The 14,054-nt window shown below is 37.4% G+C and overlaps 1 protein-coding gene across 1 annotated transcript; it reads right to left on the bottom strand.

Moving 5' to 3' along the window:
- Positions 1-320: 320 nt before the first annotated feature.
- On the bottom strand, positions 321-8,485 carry LOC145783674 (rho GTPase-activating protein 7-like). Its single transcript, XM_082595563.1, has 10 exons — positions 7,563-8,485; positions 6,176-6,352; positions 4,621-5,793; positions 4,337-4,398; positions 3,222-3,407; positions 2,493-3,077; positions 2,163-2,295; positions 1,711-1,953; positions 1,287-1,507; positions 321-1,127 (listed from the first exon to the last, which is right to left on the bottom strand). The coding sequence occupies exons 1-10, from the start codon at positions 8,400-8,402 to the stop codon at positions 848-850; spliced, it is 3,900 nt and encodes a 1,299-aa protein (XP_082451689.1). The 5' UTR covers positions 8,403-8,485; the 3' UTR covers positions 321-847.
- Positions 8,486-14,054: the final 5,569 nt, after the last annotated feature.

The following is a 14,054-nucleotide window of genomic DNA, read 5'->3' on the forward strand; positions in this document are numbered from 1 at the left end:
TCACGATTACGATTTGGTCCTTTTGTACATTAACTTAAATTATATGAATGCTGACACTGGTAGGCTACAACTTGTTTGCCAGATTAAAAGACATAAGAAACTGATGTTTATCACTTGACTTTGAAAGTTGCTTTTAAACTGTTGGCTAAAATGGCACACCATCGTGACATCCTTAAACTTTTGTTTCGCAAGATTTCCCTATAAAATTATGTGAAAGCTCTGTTGTTAAAATTAAGAAAAGCAAAATATCTTGCTGTGCTTCGTTTCAGTTTCCTCTTACATTACCTGATGCTACTCTGAAGTGGATACTTTGCTGTATTTAAATAATTTATTGCAGACAAAAGGCAATAAAACAATGGCGTTGACCAAAACAACCGGGTTGGTACAAAAGCAAACAAGACGATAAAAAAACTCAATCTCATGTATGGTATAGTAGCCTATAAACTTCAAGCTAAAATACAGCAAACTAGTAAATAGCGAAAAACTGAACACGGTAACGACTTCAAAAGTTAATGGGTTCAACAAAGCGGACACTACATTTCCAACTGAAGCGTTTTTATCGTACTGTTACTTAAAATAGCATAAATACAATGTTAAACACTGATAAAGCTTAGCGTTAAAGCTGACGATATTGGCAGTGAACATATGAAGCAGTGAGGCATTGGGTATATTTTCCAACAGCAAAACATGTATCTGAGAAGTTGGTACAATTTATAGACTGTGTTTCAAGCAAGTCGCAAAAGCAAACAACGTAAATCGCCTACGATAAATCAGACACGTTGCAAAGGTGACACCTTTTTGTCAAAATAAATCAACATCAGACTGGTGATAACTCAATTTTAACCCATTACGCCTTTGGAGGGTTTTCTAGAAATGAGTTCTTGATCTTCAACAGTCGTTGCGAAACAATGTGACCGTATGCTTTGTTGTACCACTCCGGGTTGCGTCCTTTCGTGTCCACTCTGCACACGTGTGTGAGAGTGCATTTGTTTGGGACATCAGTCGGCTCGATGACGTAACGTGACGTCAGAACTACGCCACGCACATCTCCTTGTAAAGTTTGTTGTCCGGTGGAAGTTTCAACAATGGCTAACGCACCACGAGAGTTCACGTCATTTCTCCAAGATCTGAAACAGGTAGACATACATTTAGATTGCATAATAATAGATGACACGATCATACTTTATGTGGTAGTATAGGCTACGTTGTTTGTACACTAGTTCATTGTTCGTTTATGGTAATGTATCTTCCACTAAGGTTAAGTTGAGTTTCATTACAAAAGTTACCTTAGCACACAGTAATCTCTGGTGGGATGTGGATTCATTTCCGCTTGAACAGTGTGATAAAGTTGAGTTCTTTCATCTGGTTGCTGGAGGACCCTCGATTGTAAAAGATCTTCATCCCATAAATGGCGTTCGTTCAATATTCGATCTAAAATTTGATTGGGATTTGCTCCAGTAACCTCCACTTGACTCCTCCAGAATCGTAAAGGATTTCCATCATTGACCTAAAACAAGTAAAAGTATAAATTTCTTATCTACATAAATCAGAAATGTGACTACTGACTAGTCATATTATAATACATTAAAACACAAATTTAAGAAAAAATAGTGAGCCCAAAATGTAGATACTAAACTCATGTTAAGCAAACGTTTCTAAAACTGAACAGCGTTCATCTTCAGTGCGGGCAAAAATTTTTTTGAAACTCACCTTTTTTGACATCAAGTCACATCCTGGTAAGCTGGAGACATTCTGCCACCCTCCCTTGTTTTGGGAAATGCGTTGTTCTTCCCGTAAAGTTTGGGCTACTACACGGTCCACAAAGGAGTGGAAATCCGTGTAAAAGTCTTCATCATCATGGTGATCGGAAGTGTAGCCGATTTCTGTTGCAAGTACATCATCAGTTTGTTGCATCACAGACATCCTGCATTGAGTCATGGCATCTTCCGAGATCTGAAAAGAGAAATCATTGAGTTTAGTTTGTGCTCACTATTTGTATCTTGACTTTTGGGTTCACTTTCATTCACCGTGTAAACAACTAGCATACGTTAAATACTTTCATAACTAGCTGCAGGCGACTGGAAATACTCACAAGTTTAATAAGTTAGAAATACAGGCTGTATTGCCGGCAAACAGTCGAATAAAAACAAGTTTAAACTCACCTTGAACAGGCTATCAACGTGCTGTATCATGAAACCAAGGCATTGGTTCGCAGCTTTATTTTCGTTCATCTCTTTCATCTCTGGCTTACCGAGGGAAATACCACTCAGTTTTCCACTTTGCGATTTGCGTATTCTGAGGAAAATTAAGGTTTATTTAGAAATTTATATGAGAAGCAATGCTCGATTGAGCTTACTATCGATATTCAGAAAGACATCAGATAAACTTTAGTAAACGTTAATGATGAATCACTATTCTAAAAATTTAGAAACAACAAAATGATAAAAGACGGTGATCGTTTTATGTAGTGACTCATAGCAAAAGCGACTTACTTCGTTGATGCATTGGAGCTTGTCAAGCGAGGATTACTCAGTGGATGATAAAAAAGAGAAGGAGCAAGGCACGTTGACAGGTTGACGGCGGTCATATGGTTGTCATCGGATTTAGCTACAACATCCGCAAGAAAAAGAAGTAGCGTTTTTAAGGTTTCTCTGATTTCATCTGGCAAGAGAATGGTGGCAGCTTGGAGGGTCTGTAATCTTAGCTCTTCTGGAAGATACAGAAAGATTCCTACAAATGTTTCTGACATTTTCACGGTCATTAAGGGATCGGGAAGTTCACGGAAGTATTGCTTCACCATGTCAGCCACATCAAACGCGCTACAGTCATCAAAGTTTTTCATTTCTGGATCGCTTTCACACTTTTCTCTCAGCTTCTGGATACGAGAACGGACTCCCGGTTTGCGAAAGAGACCAACATGATCCAAAGCAGTCCGTTTTAGGAAGGCAAGAGCATGCTGAATGCAAAATGGGAGAGGCTGGCCTAATCGTTGAACATTTTGCAGCAACGGAACACCAAAGACTGACTTATCCTTGTAGTCTGGTACTTTCATTCTTCGGATAAATCGAGGAACAGACCTGCAGACAATAGGCAATTAAAGTCTTGCAAACTGGCATTTCCAATCTCAGCTCCATTGCTTAAAACTATATCAGGTAAAATGTGATATGATTATTCTTAATTGTTGTTCTTTACAAGTCGTGCTAGCTATATGCTACTCTTACCAGTTCAAAGCGCCCTTGTTGTTATTGAATGCGTAGCTTTCCATTAAAGCGGTTAACTTCAGCATTGAAAGCCTTCTCAGAATCATGAGCTGTCCAACAGATAATGTATGGAATTGTAGGCACTCTTCGCAAGGTTCCAAGTTTCTATTACATTCTGTGCCACCAAGTTCCCATCTTGGCCGGGATCTAAATAAAAATAATAGTTAGTAATATGCTCCGAAACATTTTTCGAACAATTGTCAAAAGTTTGCACACCCAATAATTTTAAAGTTGTATCGAAGGAAGCTGTTTAAAAGTATTGTATGGAATAAGAGTCTTAAAACTATAATTAAAATTACCAGACAACGCGCACAAAAGATGATTTAAAATTTTAAGAGTAAACTGTGTACGAACGTCTCAAACTCAAAATCGATCTTTTGGCCAGTACAAATGTAACACAACAGCTTTTGTTCTGCTGAAAACTTTCTTTGGAGATTATATCGTAGCTTGGCGCACAGACTATCGCGTTGTCGCAACATGACGTCATAGTCAAGTACAAGGTTGCCAAAAGGTCCGGCATCTTGTGTACATAACTAACATGCGTCTGGCGAGAGCGAAGTATGACACAGAGATGCTTTTTTAAAGCTTTTAACAGAGATTTTGATGGCGACAGAAATAGAAAAATTGGTGTTTTAGTAAAAATTCATTTTCAGAAAATTGCTTTCTCGTTGAGAGAGTTGCTTCCCTAAAAATCTTGCTAAACAAAAATTATAAATATTCCTTCAACGCACCCGCTGTTTGAAGCGTGATAAATTTAGCAAATTAGACAAACTTCAAAGACTACAAATGAGCTTTAAACTGGTTGCGGTTTCGAAGATAATTTTGGAAGATAGTTTGTAAGTTGAAATGAATTTCTTTAAAAAGGCCTCAACAAACAAAAAATTAGCACTTTTAACAGGAAAGCGTTTTTCAAAGAAATGTTCAAACGGTTGCGGTCAGTGTAAAATATCAATTTCACAACCAAGAGTTCAAATAGAACGGAATGAAAAGTTAGTAATGACTATAGAGAAGAAAACAAATTAAACATTACAGTCAAGAAAAACGTAAGACTATTTTTAGCCAACAGTGACACTTACTGTGCTGGATGTTCGCTTGGAGAAGGTGCATCCCTTTCAACATTATCTTCATTTGCAGCAGTCTGCCAAATCACAAAGCAACATTGTTATTTCATCTAATTTACCAGATATACAAGACATGCATTAAAATTGTAAAAGGAAAAAATGTTGCCAAGAATTTAGCAGGCGCGTATACCTTATCCACATGTAAAAGTACAGACGCAAGCTGTAGATATTAAAAAGTATGACATGTAATTAATATTTGTATACCATCACAAAAAATTGCTACCTATGGTTATGCTCACCTTGATACTGCTGCGTAATGGAAGGCTTAAAGTTGCAGGTGAATTAGTATGACTCGACTCCTCCGAATTCACTTCATCGTTTCCGCATTCCTCTTCTTTCCAAGCACCGACGATTTGTTGGAGGCTTTGTGTGTGTTCTACGATGTCATCCACACTCCAAAATGCTGTGTCTAGCACAGGTAAGAAAGCATTTAAAGATTCTACGGTTTCTTCACAACCTCTGGTACTCTCTACTCCTCCAAAAGGACTTCCGGAGTCCGTGACATTTTGAGAAGGGACGTTTCCGTTCAATAAAGAGGCGGAGAGATTGTCATAAATGCTCTTTGGCCTTTTTTGTGTTTCCAGTGTGGACTGGTTAGATTCTGAGTTGCTGTGTGTGGAAGATGGGGGTGAAGGGTAAGAGAATACAGCCGAAGAAACATCATCCTCTGCTTGTTCACGTAAAGAAGATGGAAAAGTCCCCGGTTTGTAACTGCGAGGTATCAAGTATAATGAATTGGTTCGGTCAGCTTGTGATTCTTTGTTGCGTAATGTAACGTTCCCTCCATTAACATTCATTTCCAGAACGGCCCTGTTTCTTCCATGTATTCCTGGAGAGATCTCTCCCATCGCGAAAAAGAAATCATCGGAAGGTGTCTGCGTCTTGGAGACTGGAGTTGATGTTGCGCTCACAACACCGGAAGAAGATGAAGAACTAACAAGAGAATTCTCAGAGTTTTTGCGTCCTTGCTGTTCACTTTGAAGCTGTTTTACTCCAGACGTGGTACTGTCAATGGGCACGCACCTCATGTGGTCAAAACGATCATGGCTGCACTGCAGGACGGGTTCTCCTATTGTCACTTTACGATTCTTCCGCCAACCTCTTGCACGGCCTTCGCTTTTGGCCTTTACACTGCCGTATCTTTCACTGTCACTCTTAGTTGCGTTCACTCTATGGAGCTCTTTCCGTCGGAAGGAACCAAGCTTTTTGAAATCTCCGACTCTCTTGAAGAAGCCGCTCCCTTTAGATTTTAAAACCTTGTTGGGTTGTGATTTGACATCGTCATTGGCTTCTGGAACTGTTGCAGATTTTAACGAACATGACGGAATGAACATCTCTTCAGAATTAGGACTTTCTTTGTTTAGGCTTACGTTGCATTCCGCTTCTTTTGTAAATACGTCGCCGTTGCAATCCTGAAAAAGCAATATTTAATCTTAAATATGTTGTGACCAGTAAAACATTATATCCTTGTTGTGTCAGCGCAATAGCCTCACAAATCCTTGAACTTATAATTATGTTACAGATAGATTGCAACACCATATGACATACTGACAAGTTTTCCTGAAAAATAAACGTAAAATCGATGCAAAGTTATTTTTGTTTGAAACACTATTTATGACGTCAAAACATACAGCTGCAGTCACTCATGTTAAAGCCCAAAATTTGAAGAGGCTCTTTGTCGTACTGAAGTAATTGAATTAATGTGGAATAGTTTTCAAATCTCTGTATTACTAAAAAGTGAAGTGATTTAAAAATATTACCCGTGAAGTACTGTATGTATAGGAGAGTATTTACCTCTTGAATTCCGTCCATTTTAAGCACTGTGCTAGAAGAAAACCTTGACGATGGACTTCCAATGGAAGAGGTTTTGCTGTCCAGTCTGGACCACCTGTGTCCGTCCTCCTCAAAATGCCAAAACTCACTGAGAGCGTATTGCTCATATTCATCTTCATCGTCATCTGTATCGTGAGTCTGCAAAAACATGCGGAGAGTTTTACAAGCGTAAATAAAAATTGCTCACACCAGCAAGAAAATCATTCTTGTTCCTGCAACACTAAATTGCTAAAATACAAGATACAGCACATCGTTATTTTGTGTTAACTGAAACGACTGAAGCCCAACTCTTTGTAATTTTTGAGACATGCAAAGGACACTGTCATTACGTTTGAATATAATGGAAAGGCACACAAATGTCACCACTGTAGATTATTGTAGTAGAAGCTACGTAGCTACAGTTCATCAGTAAACTTTTGATGTCGTTCAGAGTCGTGTAAAACCTCACTACAATCCATGGGCATATCGTATCACATCAGCACAGGTGCTAATGAATTTAACTTAACAAAATAAAGACTGTCTCACAATAGAAAATCTCGATTTAGATATTTCAAACAATGGCCATTGTGTAATTAAACAGGCTTGGCCAACATGAAAAAGGGTTATCACCTGACATACACAGTCTTCAAGACAAAACACCAGAACAACTTTTTTGCCAGAGTAACCTCGTAATATTTTATTCCACCGTAGCGGTTTCAGTTAATTAACTACTCTGCACAACAAAAGCACACATATTATCCAATGTTTTGGTTTCAACAACGACAACAAGGGAAAACGAACAACAACAAACAAACTCAAAAGGTGGCAACATATTTTTTTAATAGAAAATTTAAAAAAAATTAAAGTTTTATAATTTCAAGTTGCTTCACCTGGTAACCAATTTTTGCATGTTGCAAAATTACAACACAGTTTATTCGAACAAAGAAAAACGAAACGTCCAATACGAAACGGGTACTCATAGTAAATTGGCTGTCCTATTTATTTTTGAAAATACAAGTAACCTGGATATCCGAGCTAAATTGATCACGATTAAATGTTTGATTTGACCTCAATGAGTAGGCGACCTCATAACCCAAGAGGACACCTGACAATGATGCCAGTTTTTAAAAAGCTTTAACAAGAGAGCGAAATATTTATCAACACTTTGTGACGATAATTTTAATTGCCCAGTGATAAGTAGAAATTCAAATTTTCTGTCGGTTCTTGCAGATTTGCAGAATTCTACCTGTCGCAGACACCGCCAACCATAAAAAGACACCGCCTCTGATCACGATGACTTTAACACCCACGACACCATTCTGTTTCGAACATGTACATTGAATACTAAATAAACTTTCTACATACTAACCTTGTTTTTACATGAAGAGCTAGTCTCATTCATTTCTTCCGGAACGGTTGACAAAGATAAAATTTCTAATGGTTCTTGTATTTCAGAACTATCTGAAGATTTTTCAGCGGATATAGAGTTTTGGCATTTTTCATTGTCGCGTTGGTGCAAGACTTTGCTATTGTTATTCATCTCGTTTTCAAGAGGCACACTGTCATCTTCTTTGTCGAGGCAACAAAAAGAGTTACGACAAGACTCGGGCATTACAGATGGGCATTCTGACGTAATTGATGGAATGGGGGAAGCGTTTATGGAGGAACGGATGTAGTCATCTTCCGAGTAAAGACTTGTGGCGGAAGAAGACAGGGATGTGCTGATCACTCGTCCCGGATTTACCATTTTGTGGTCAAATGTTTGTGAATTTAAGCAATATACTTTACGATTATCGTGATATCTTCTACGATCAACGGGACCTTTGCTTAGTGATGATTCCAACTCATACAAGCAACGCTGTGTGGGATAGTATTTGTACATCGGTGGCACGCGGTCAGCTCGGCGGGAGTGGTGCTCGTCTATGCCGGTGGAATTCCCATAAAGACTGCCGATCTTTCTTTGATGGCGTCGAGCGACGGATGTTTGGAATTCGATCCCAGCAGCTTCCAGTTTCCTCATAATACTGTCTCTTATCAAAGAACTGTCCGATCGTCTGCTGACAAGCTCAAAAACTCCTGGATCGCTTTGGAAGCTTTGGTGGTTGATATCCAAGTTTGGCTTCATGTTAATATTACTGCAACCGTCACTTTGACAGCTTCTACGATTCGCTACAATTCGTTGTGGAATTACTGCCGAGACAAATGGCATTGGGAATGATAAAGATAAAAAATATAAATAATTCTGATCAACAGAAGGTTTTCGTTTATACAAGGAATGTTTACTTTATATCACTTCGCTGAAAATGCACGAGATATAAATTAAGAGTTGTCTTCTTTTTTATTCTAAAAATACAAATTCTTTCCTAGTAAGAGCCATGACAAATTCATTTTTAATGTCAAGGTTGATGAAAAATTATCCCAAGCCATAGAACTCTGCTGCTGCTATACTCACTGACTTCGGTTTAAATGGAACAAAAATGTGGTTACAAAGAATCACATTTTGTCTTTATTTCAAACTTCAAGAATTTGGGTAAACTGTGTACTTTTAAGGTCATGAACGCCGATTGCCTTGCGATAAAAAGCCAGCCCGCCTACATCAAGACTCAAATTACCATTCTGAATAATCCGGTCTGTCTATGACTAACCTGAAAACTTTTCACGTCTGCTGCCAACGCAAGCGACGAGTAACTGTCTGTTCAACTGCTGCGGAAATACATTGAGTTATCCGACACTTTTTTCTTTTTTTGGTAAGTTGACAACAAAAAAAGGCAAAGCCAATCAGAGATTGTGACCGGAATAACGAAAGCGACCAATCAAATCTGAGTGCAAATTATCTACTGTAGAAGCATATGCTCAGCACAGTGGCCGAGAAGATAATTGGTTTGAATTTGGTTGGTGCCTTCAGTTTTAATGCTGATAGGTTTGGGTTCAATTTCACGTCGGATGTTGTTACAAATTTTTACCTGTTGGAGACCGACAATAAAACTATATCGTCCCATCGGCACATATGTTTGCAACTGAATGTCATTATAAATACTGCTTATGTATAAATCGAATCATTCAATACGAGCCCATGAAACAAGAAGAGCCTGGATATCCGTTGAATAGTGTCTTTAAAACAAATGTGACCTTTGTAGTGTTCATTGCATAAACATACTGTATTTAGCCAAATGAAGAGTTTTTTTTAACTTAATCTCAGGTTGAATGTTGCTTGACCAACATTGTCTTTCTCCCCAATGTAAAACAACCTCAGAAAGATCAATATTATTGAATTTAAACTACCAAACTTCTCTGAGATGATATAATTCACGATTTTAGCATACATCAACATTGATAGACTTTCAACACCCTACTACTTACACAGTACGGCTATAGTGTATCATAATCGGCTTACCGATGATTTTATAAAGTTGAAAGAAAGAATAATCAGTCTTAAAATAACTTTAAAGTAACACTTCGTTTTTAAAACAATGAAATCAACAAAACACTTTTTTTTCTCAAAACGACAAAGACGTTTGAATTGTTGTTTAAATCTGGCGACTTTACTGGGCTATGTGCGGTAAAATAGTCTTTCAGAAATCGAGTGGTTCACAAATAGAATTCGCAGTTGTTCTGAATGGTTTGTTTAAAAATCTTCATAAATTAATTGGCAAATCAAACATATTTCAATTACAAACGTTACATAACAAAACGCCTTGAACAATCTTTGCAGCTTCTGTAGGCTACGTAAGACTCCAAAACTAAGAAAATCCACATTATTTGAATAAAGCAAACACAATAAATTATATCATCCTTCGTTGTTTGGTGCCTCAAAATTAAAACTGCTACCGGTACGATTAGTTGTAGAGCTAATGGAGAATGAAGAAAATGGCAATCCCAAAAAATATGGCAAGAGCTTGTTACTGTAGTCTAAGTTGGTTTGTGGTTTACAACGTAAAACTCAAATGAGTAACCTACTCTTTATGTAAGCTCAATGATACAAAAGCATAATTATTAGCATTGTACCACAACTTAGTTTTTAGCCTATTATGAACATCCGTTAAAATGTAAGTAATGATGTATAAAATATAGAAACAAAGCTTTCATTGTTGTCAAAGACCGCAAACATCGAAATCGTGCCAAAAGTGAAGTGAAGTTTGAAGACAAGTGACTATTGTAGACTACAGCTTGGCTTAGTCGTAGGTTGCAACATGGTTGCGATCCTATTTTTTGAAGTCCTCGAGAAAATTGAAAGGTTCAAATTGAAGCATATTTTATTTTATTCTGCGCAAAATTCTTTGTTTTGGCTTCGTTCTTCGTTTTGCCATAAATTCTAAAAGAAATCAAAACGATTTGTCCACTACATGCTCGCTTGCGAATGTTCACTGGAAAAATATTTCGACTTTTTCTTTCATTTCAAGGCAAAATTAATGTCTTGACATCCTTTCAATTGAAATTCTTAGCGAAAATACTCTTTTCAACATTTTTCATCATTTTTTTCACACAGCCTATTACAAATCAATCAAACTAACCACTATCATAGTGAAATGAGTTTGACACAGTGGAATTGCGACTCCCGCTGTTTTTTCAATAAGTCACCAACCGAGAACATTGTTTTCAACAATACAAAACAAGCCAAGACCCCCAACGTATGAGGAGTTAGTTTTTGTCGCGATGCTGCACCCGTCGCGCGGCGGAAACCACGAGTTCCATAAAAACAAGGAATGGTAGAAATAGTGCAAACGAAACTACTCATCAGCCTAAGATTGCTCAACAATTTTCAGACTAACAGTAAAAACAAAGCTTGTCAGAACAGCGGGAAAAACAACGATTTTAGCTTGAATGTTGCTTCGGCCCACAGAGCTACATGATTTAGGCCAGTAACGAGTAACAGAAGGCTAGATGGGGGGTTAGGGTGACCGCTCCCTTTAAAACATAAGAAATCAACTACTTCTTCATTCACTCTTGCATAATCACTATAACCTTTACTGTTTTTCTTTGTCTTTTACAGCGATCGTACATACTACAAAACAATAATAAAAAAGATCATTTTACACCAATTGGCTGTACAATAGCGTCAATGAAGAAGTCCCGACAAATGGCAATTGCCATCTCGTACTCTTAAGTCTTCTGAATTAAGTCTGTGCGGAATTAAAGTCTTCATATAAATGTTTTTTTCACGGTTCATTTTTACTTTCGTTTGTCGTCGATTAATTCACAGTAAGATATTATGTGCCGTATTATGTGCCTTAACCAAAGACGTTGATGTTTATTGATTTGTTAAAGCAAGGAAGTTTTCCAACAGCACCCATAGCCTGCATAACACGCTTAAAAGGTATACAAAAAAGCGCAACATTTCCTGCATTAATCAGTGGACGTACAAACACGAATAATAAAAATTTTACTGCTTAGGTAAATGTTTAGGGCTTGGAAGTAGTCGTCGTGTGATCAACCAGTCTGCTGTGAACAGTTTTCTCCTCTGCAGATAGAATTACGTAGTTATTTGACGTGGGTATATTTAGCAAATAAACTGCCCAATTCAAACACGGCTCTGATTGCTTTGGAAAATCAAGATGGAACTATAACGTTATTCAAGACTCCTCCCTCTATTGACAAAGTTTCTAACTACTAAGACACTAAGACAGTCCTTTTTTACATTAATTTATGGTTCACGGACGTTGAATTAATGTAAAAAAATGATTTACCAGCTAGGTTACGCCTATTCGGCTCAGGTCATAGTTTTTTTTTAGCATAAAATAAATCCTTTTTGCTTTGCGTTTTTGTATGTGTTGTAATGATGAAAACATTGATTCAAGCATGATACTATTTGCTAAGAAAAATATACTGTATTGACAAAAGTGGATCAAATTACAAGTCAGTCATGTGGCCTCAATGTTTGAGTTGGGCACATTATAGGAGTTGCTGTATTTGAGTGCATTCTCAGAAGTACGCAAAAGCACTAAAAACAAGACACCCTAAAATGCTACTAACATATTAATTTAGGTTAAACCAGGATCAGAGAAAAAAAAACATCACTTTTTCCATCTTTTTATATCACACTGAGAAAAGTAAAAAGTAATTGAGTAGACATGGTTAATGTTTGCTTTTTGCTCAGCGATCAGTGATCAGTCTTTCGTCAGAGATAAAGTGTTTAGAAAAAAATTGATCTATTTATTCGGGTTGATAATACTGTTTGAAAGAGAGTGTCAACTCAAAATCGGCAAGCTTTCCAGCTGGGCACTCAACAAGATTGACAGCCATCTGTGTGCCTCCACCGGTCCAACAAATTTAACCATTCATCATTTTCTATCTTCAACGGATCGACAGTCGGTCAGCAGAACAACACAATAACACAACTGACCACACACAATTTTGACGTAAAAGAAGGTAATAGATGCATTGTAGCAAAGACACTATCAGGGCTAACGCAGACAGAAAATCAATTAATTAAAAAACAACGCAACTCTTTATCAATATTGTACAGGTAGCAATCGACCAAGATTACGCAAAATGCAGCGTACTGTAGGCTACTACATGGCAGGGTTTCCAACATTTTCCTCTCACTTACAACTCACAGATTTTCTGAAGACTAATTTTCTTCAACTAGATATTTTAGGTAAAGAAGTTATGCAGCTGCACTCATCATCCAGTCCTTGACTATCTTTCAAGCTTGAAAATAAACAGGTTACGAACAAAACATCAACATAGGCCATTTACGTCCAGAAGCTAAATGTACTCTACTGGTTAGATGGGCTACTTCTACTTTAGGTAATTTCAAAACATTGCTCAGTTTTAAAGCATCTAAACTTCTAAATATCTGCGCAATCTTTCAGTTACGAGCTTTGAAAACAAAACACTTTTAAACAGAGATGCACAAAATTTTACTTCTATTAAAACTGTAAACAATGGATCCAGGCGTCTTCCGACGTTAATCAGACAAATTGCAGAAGACAAGTAGCCGTTCAAACAATACAGCTGGCAAACTGATCAAATGAAAGAGAAAATTGATCTTGTGACACACATAGTCGCCAGTAGTTGTGCTGTCAGATAATTAGGATAAATGTCTTATCAACAAATGATGACTTTATTCAACCTTATTAAGATCCTTTGAAGAAATCAGCAAATGCTTTGTTACAGTAAACAAGCAATTACACCTTTTTATCAGCCATGAAATTAAAGAAATAATTCTAATCAACTGGTTCAAAGTAGACAATGTGTTCTACTGTATCTCCATTTTGGTACTTGCTGTATATTTAATATTATAGCAAGATCCAACAGTGCAGTGCGTTTTCCTGGACTAGTTTTAAGCGACTCACATCAGTCAGCACTTTATCTCGCACAAACAGGAAAACGTCATTTGTCTAAGTTGAGTTTTGGCAATCAATCACAAGTAATACAAGTTATACCACATGTGTTTTGTGATCACATTACATGAATTCATGTCGGTGAGTCTACTACACTGTTAGTGATGTTCGTACATAAGTACGCCACGGTTTACACGATCTGGTTGAGTTTATCAAACCCTGTCAAAAATACAGGTGAAAATGTAGTTTTGATCTTTCGGAATAGGTTTATGGTTGGCTTTGTCCTTTTTTATGTCGTTCGTAAAAAATATTATTATATTACTTTGCGTCCGTTGCGAGAACCTATATCCTATATAATAGGCTTGCAATGCAAATACAGATACAACATAACAAACAGCTGGAAGCAGCGAAAAACAAACAGCCATGTAGCGATATGCTCCCATTTAGTCAAGCCACTGTCTGCCAAAACACAGCCAAATGCTCTCGCGCGGTATAGAACCGATACACCTTCGAGTGCTGTGTGAGCTATTAACCTACTCAGCCACATCACTGATAAATGACCGAAGCTAAACATACCG

The sequence above is a fragment of the Aplidium turbinatum genome, chromosome 14 (assembly GCF_918807975.1).
Source record: "Aplidium turbinatum chromosome 14, kaAplTurb1.1, whole genome shotgun sequence".
Taxonomy (NCBI): Eukaryota; Metazoa; Chordata; class Ascidiacea; order Aplousobranchia; family Polyclinidae; genus Aplidium; species Aplidium turbinatum.

Bases quoted from the DNA above. Each gene is read 5' to 3' on its own strand.
- LOC145783674 (XM_082595563.1), bottom strand. From the start codon at position 8,402: ATGCCATTTGTCTCGGCAGTAATTCCACAACGAATTGTAGCGAATCGT. The intron at 6,353-7,562 runs GTTAGTATGTAG...ATGTTTTTGCAG, and splicing joins GCTCTTCATGTAAAAACAAG to ACTCACGATACAGATGACGA. The intron at 4,399-4,620 runs GTGAGCATAACC...GTGATTTGGCAG, and splicing joins CATTACGCAGCAGTATCAAG to ACTGCTGCAAATGAAGATAA.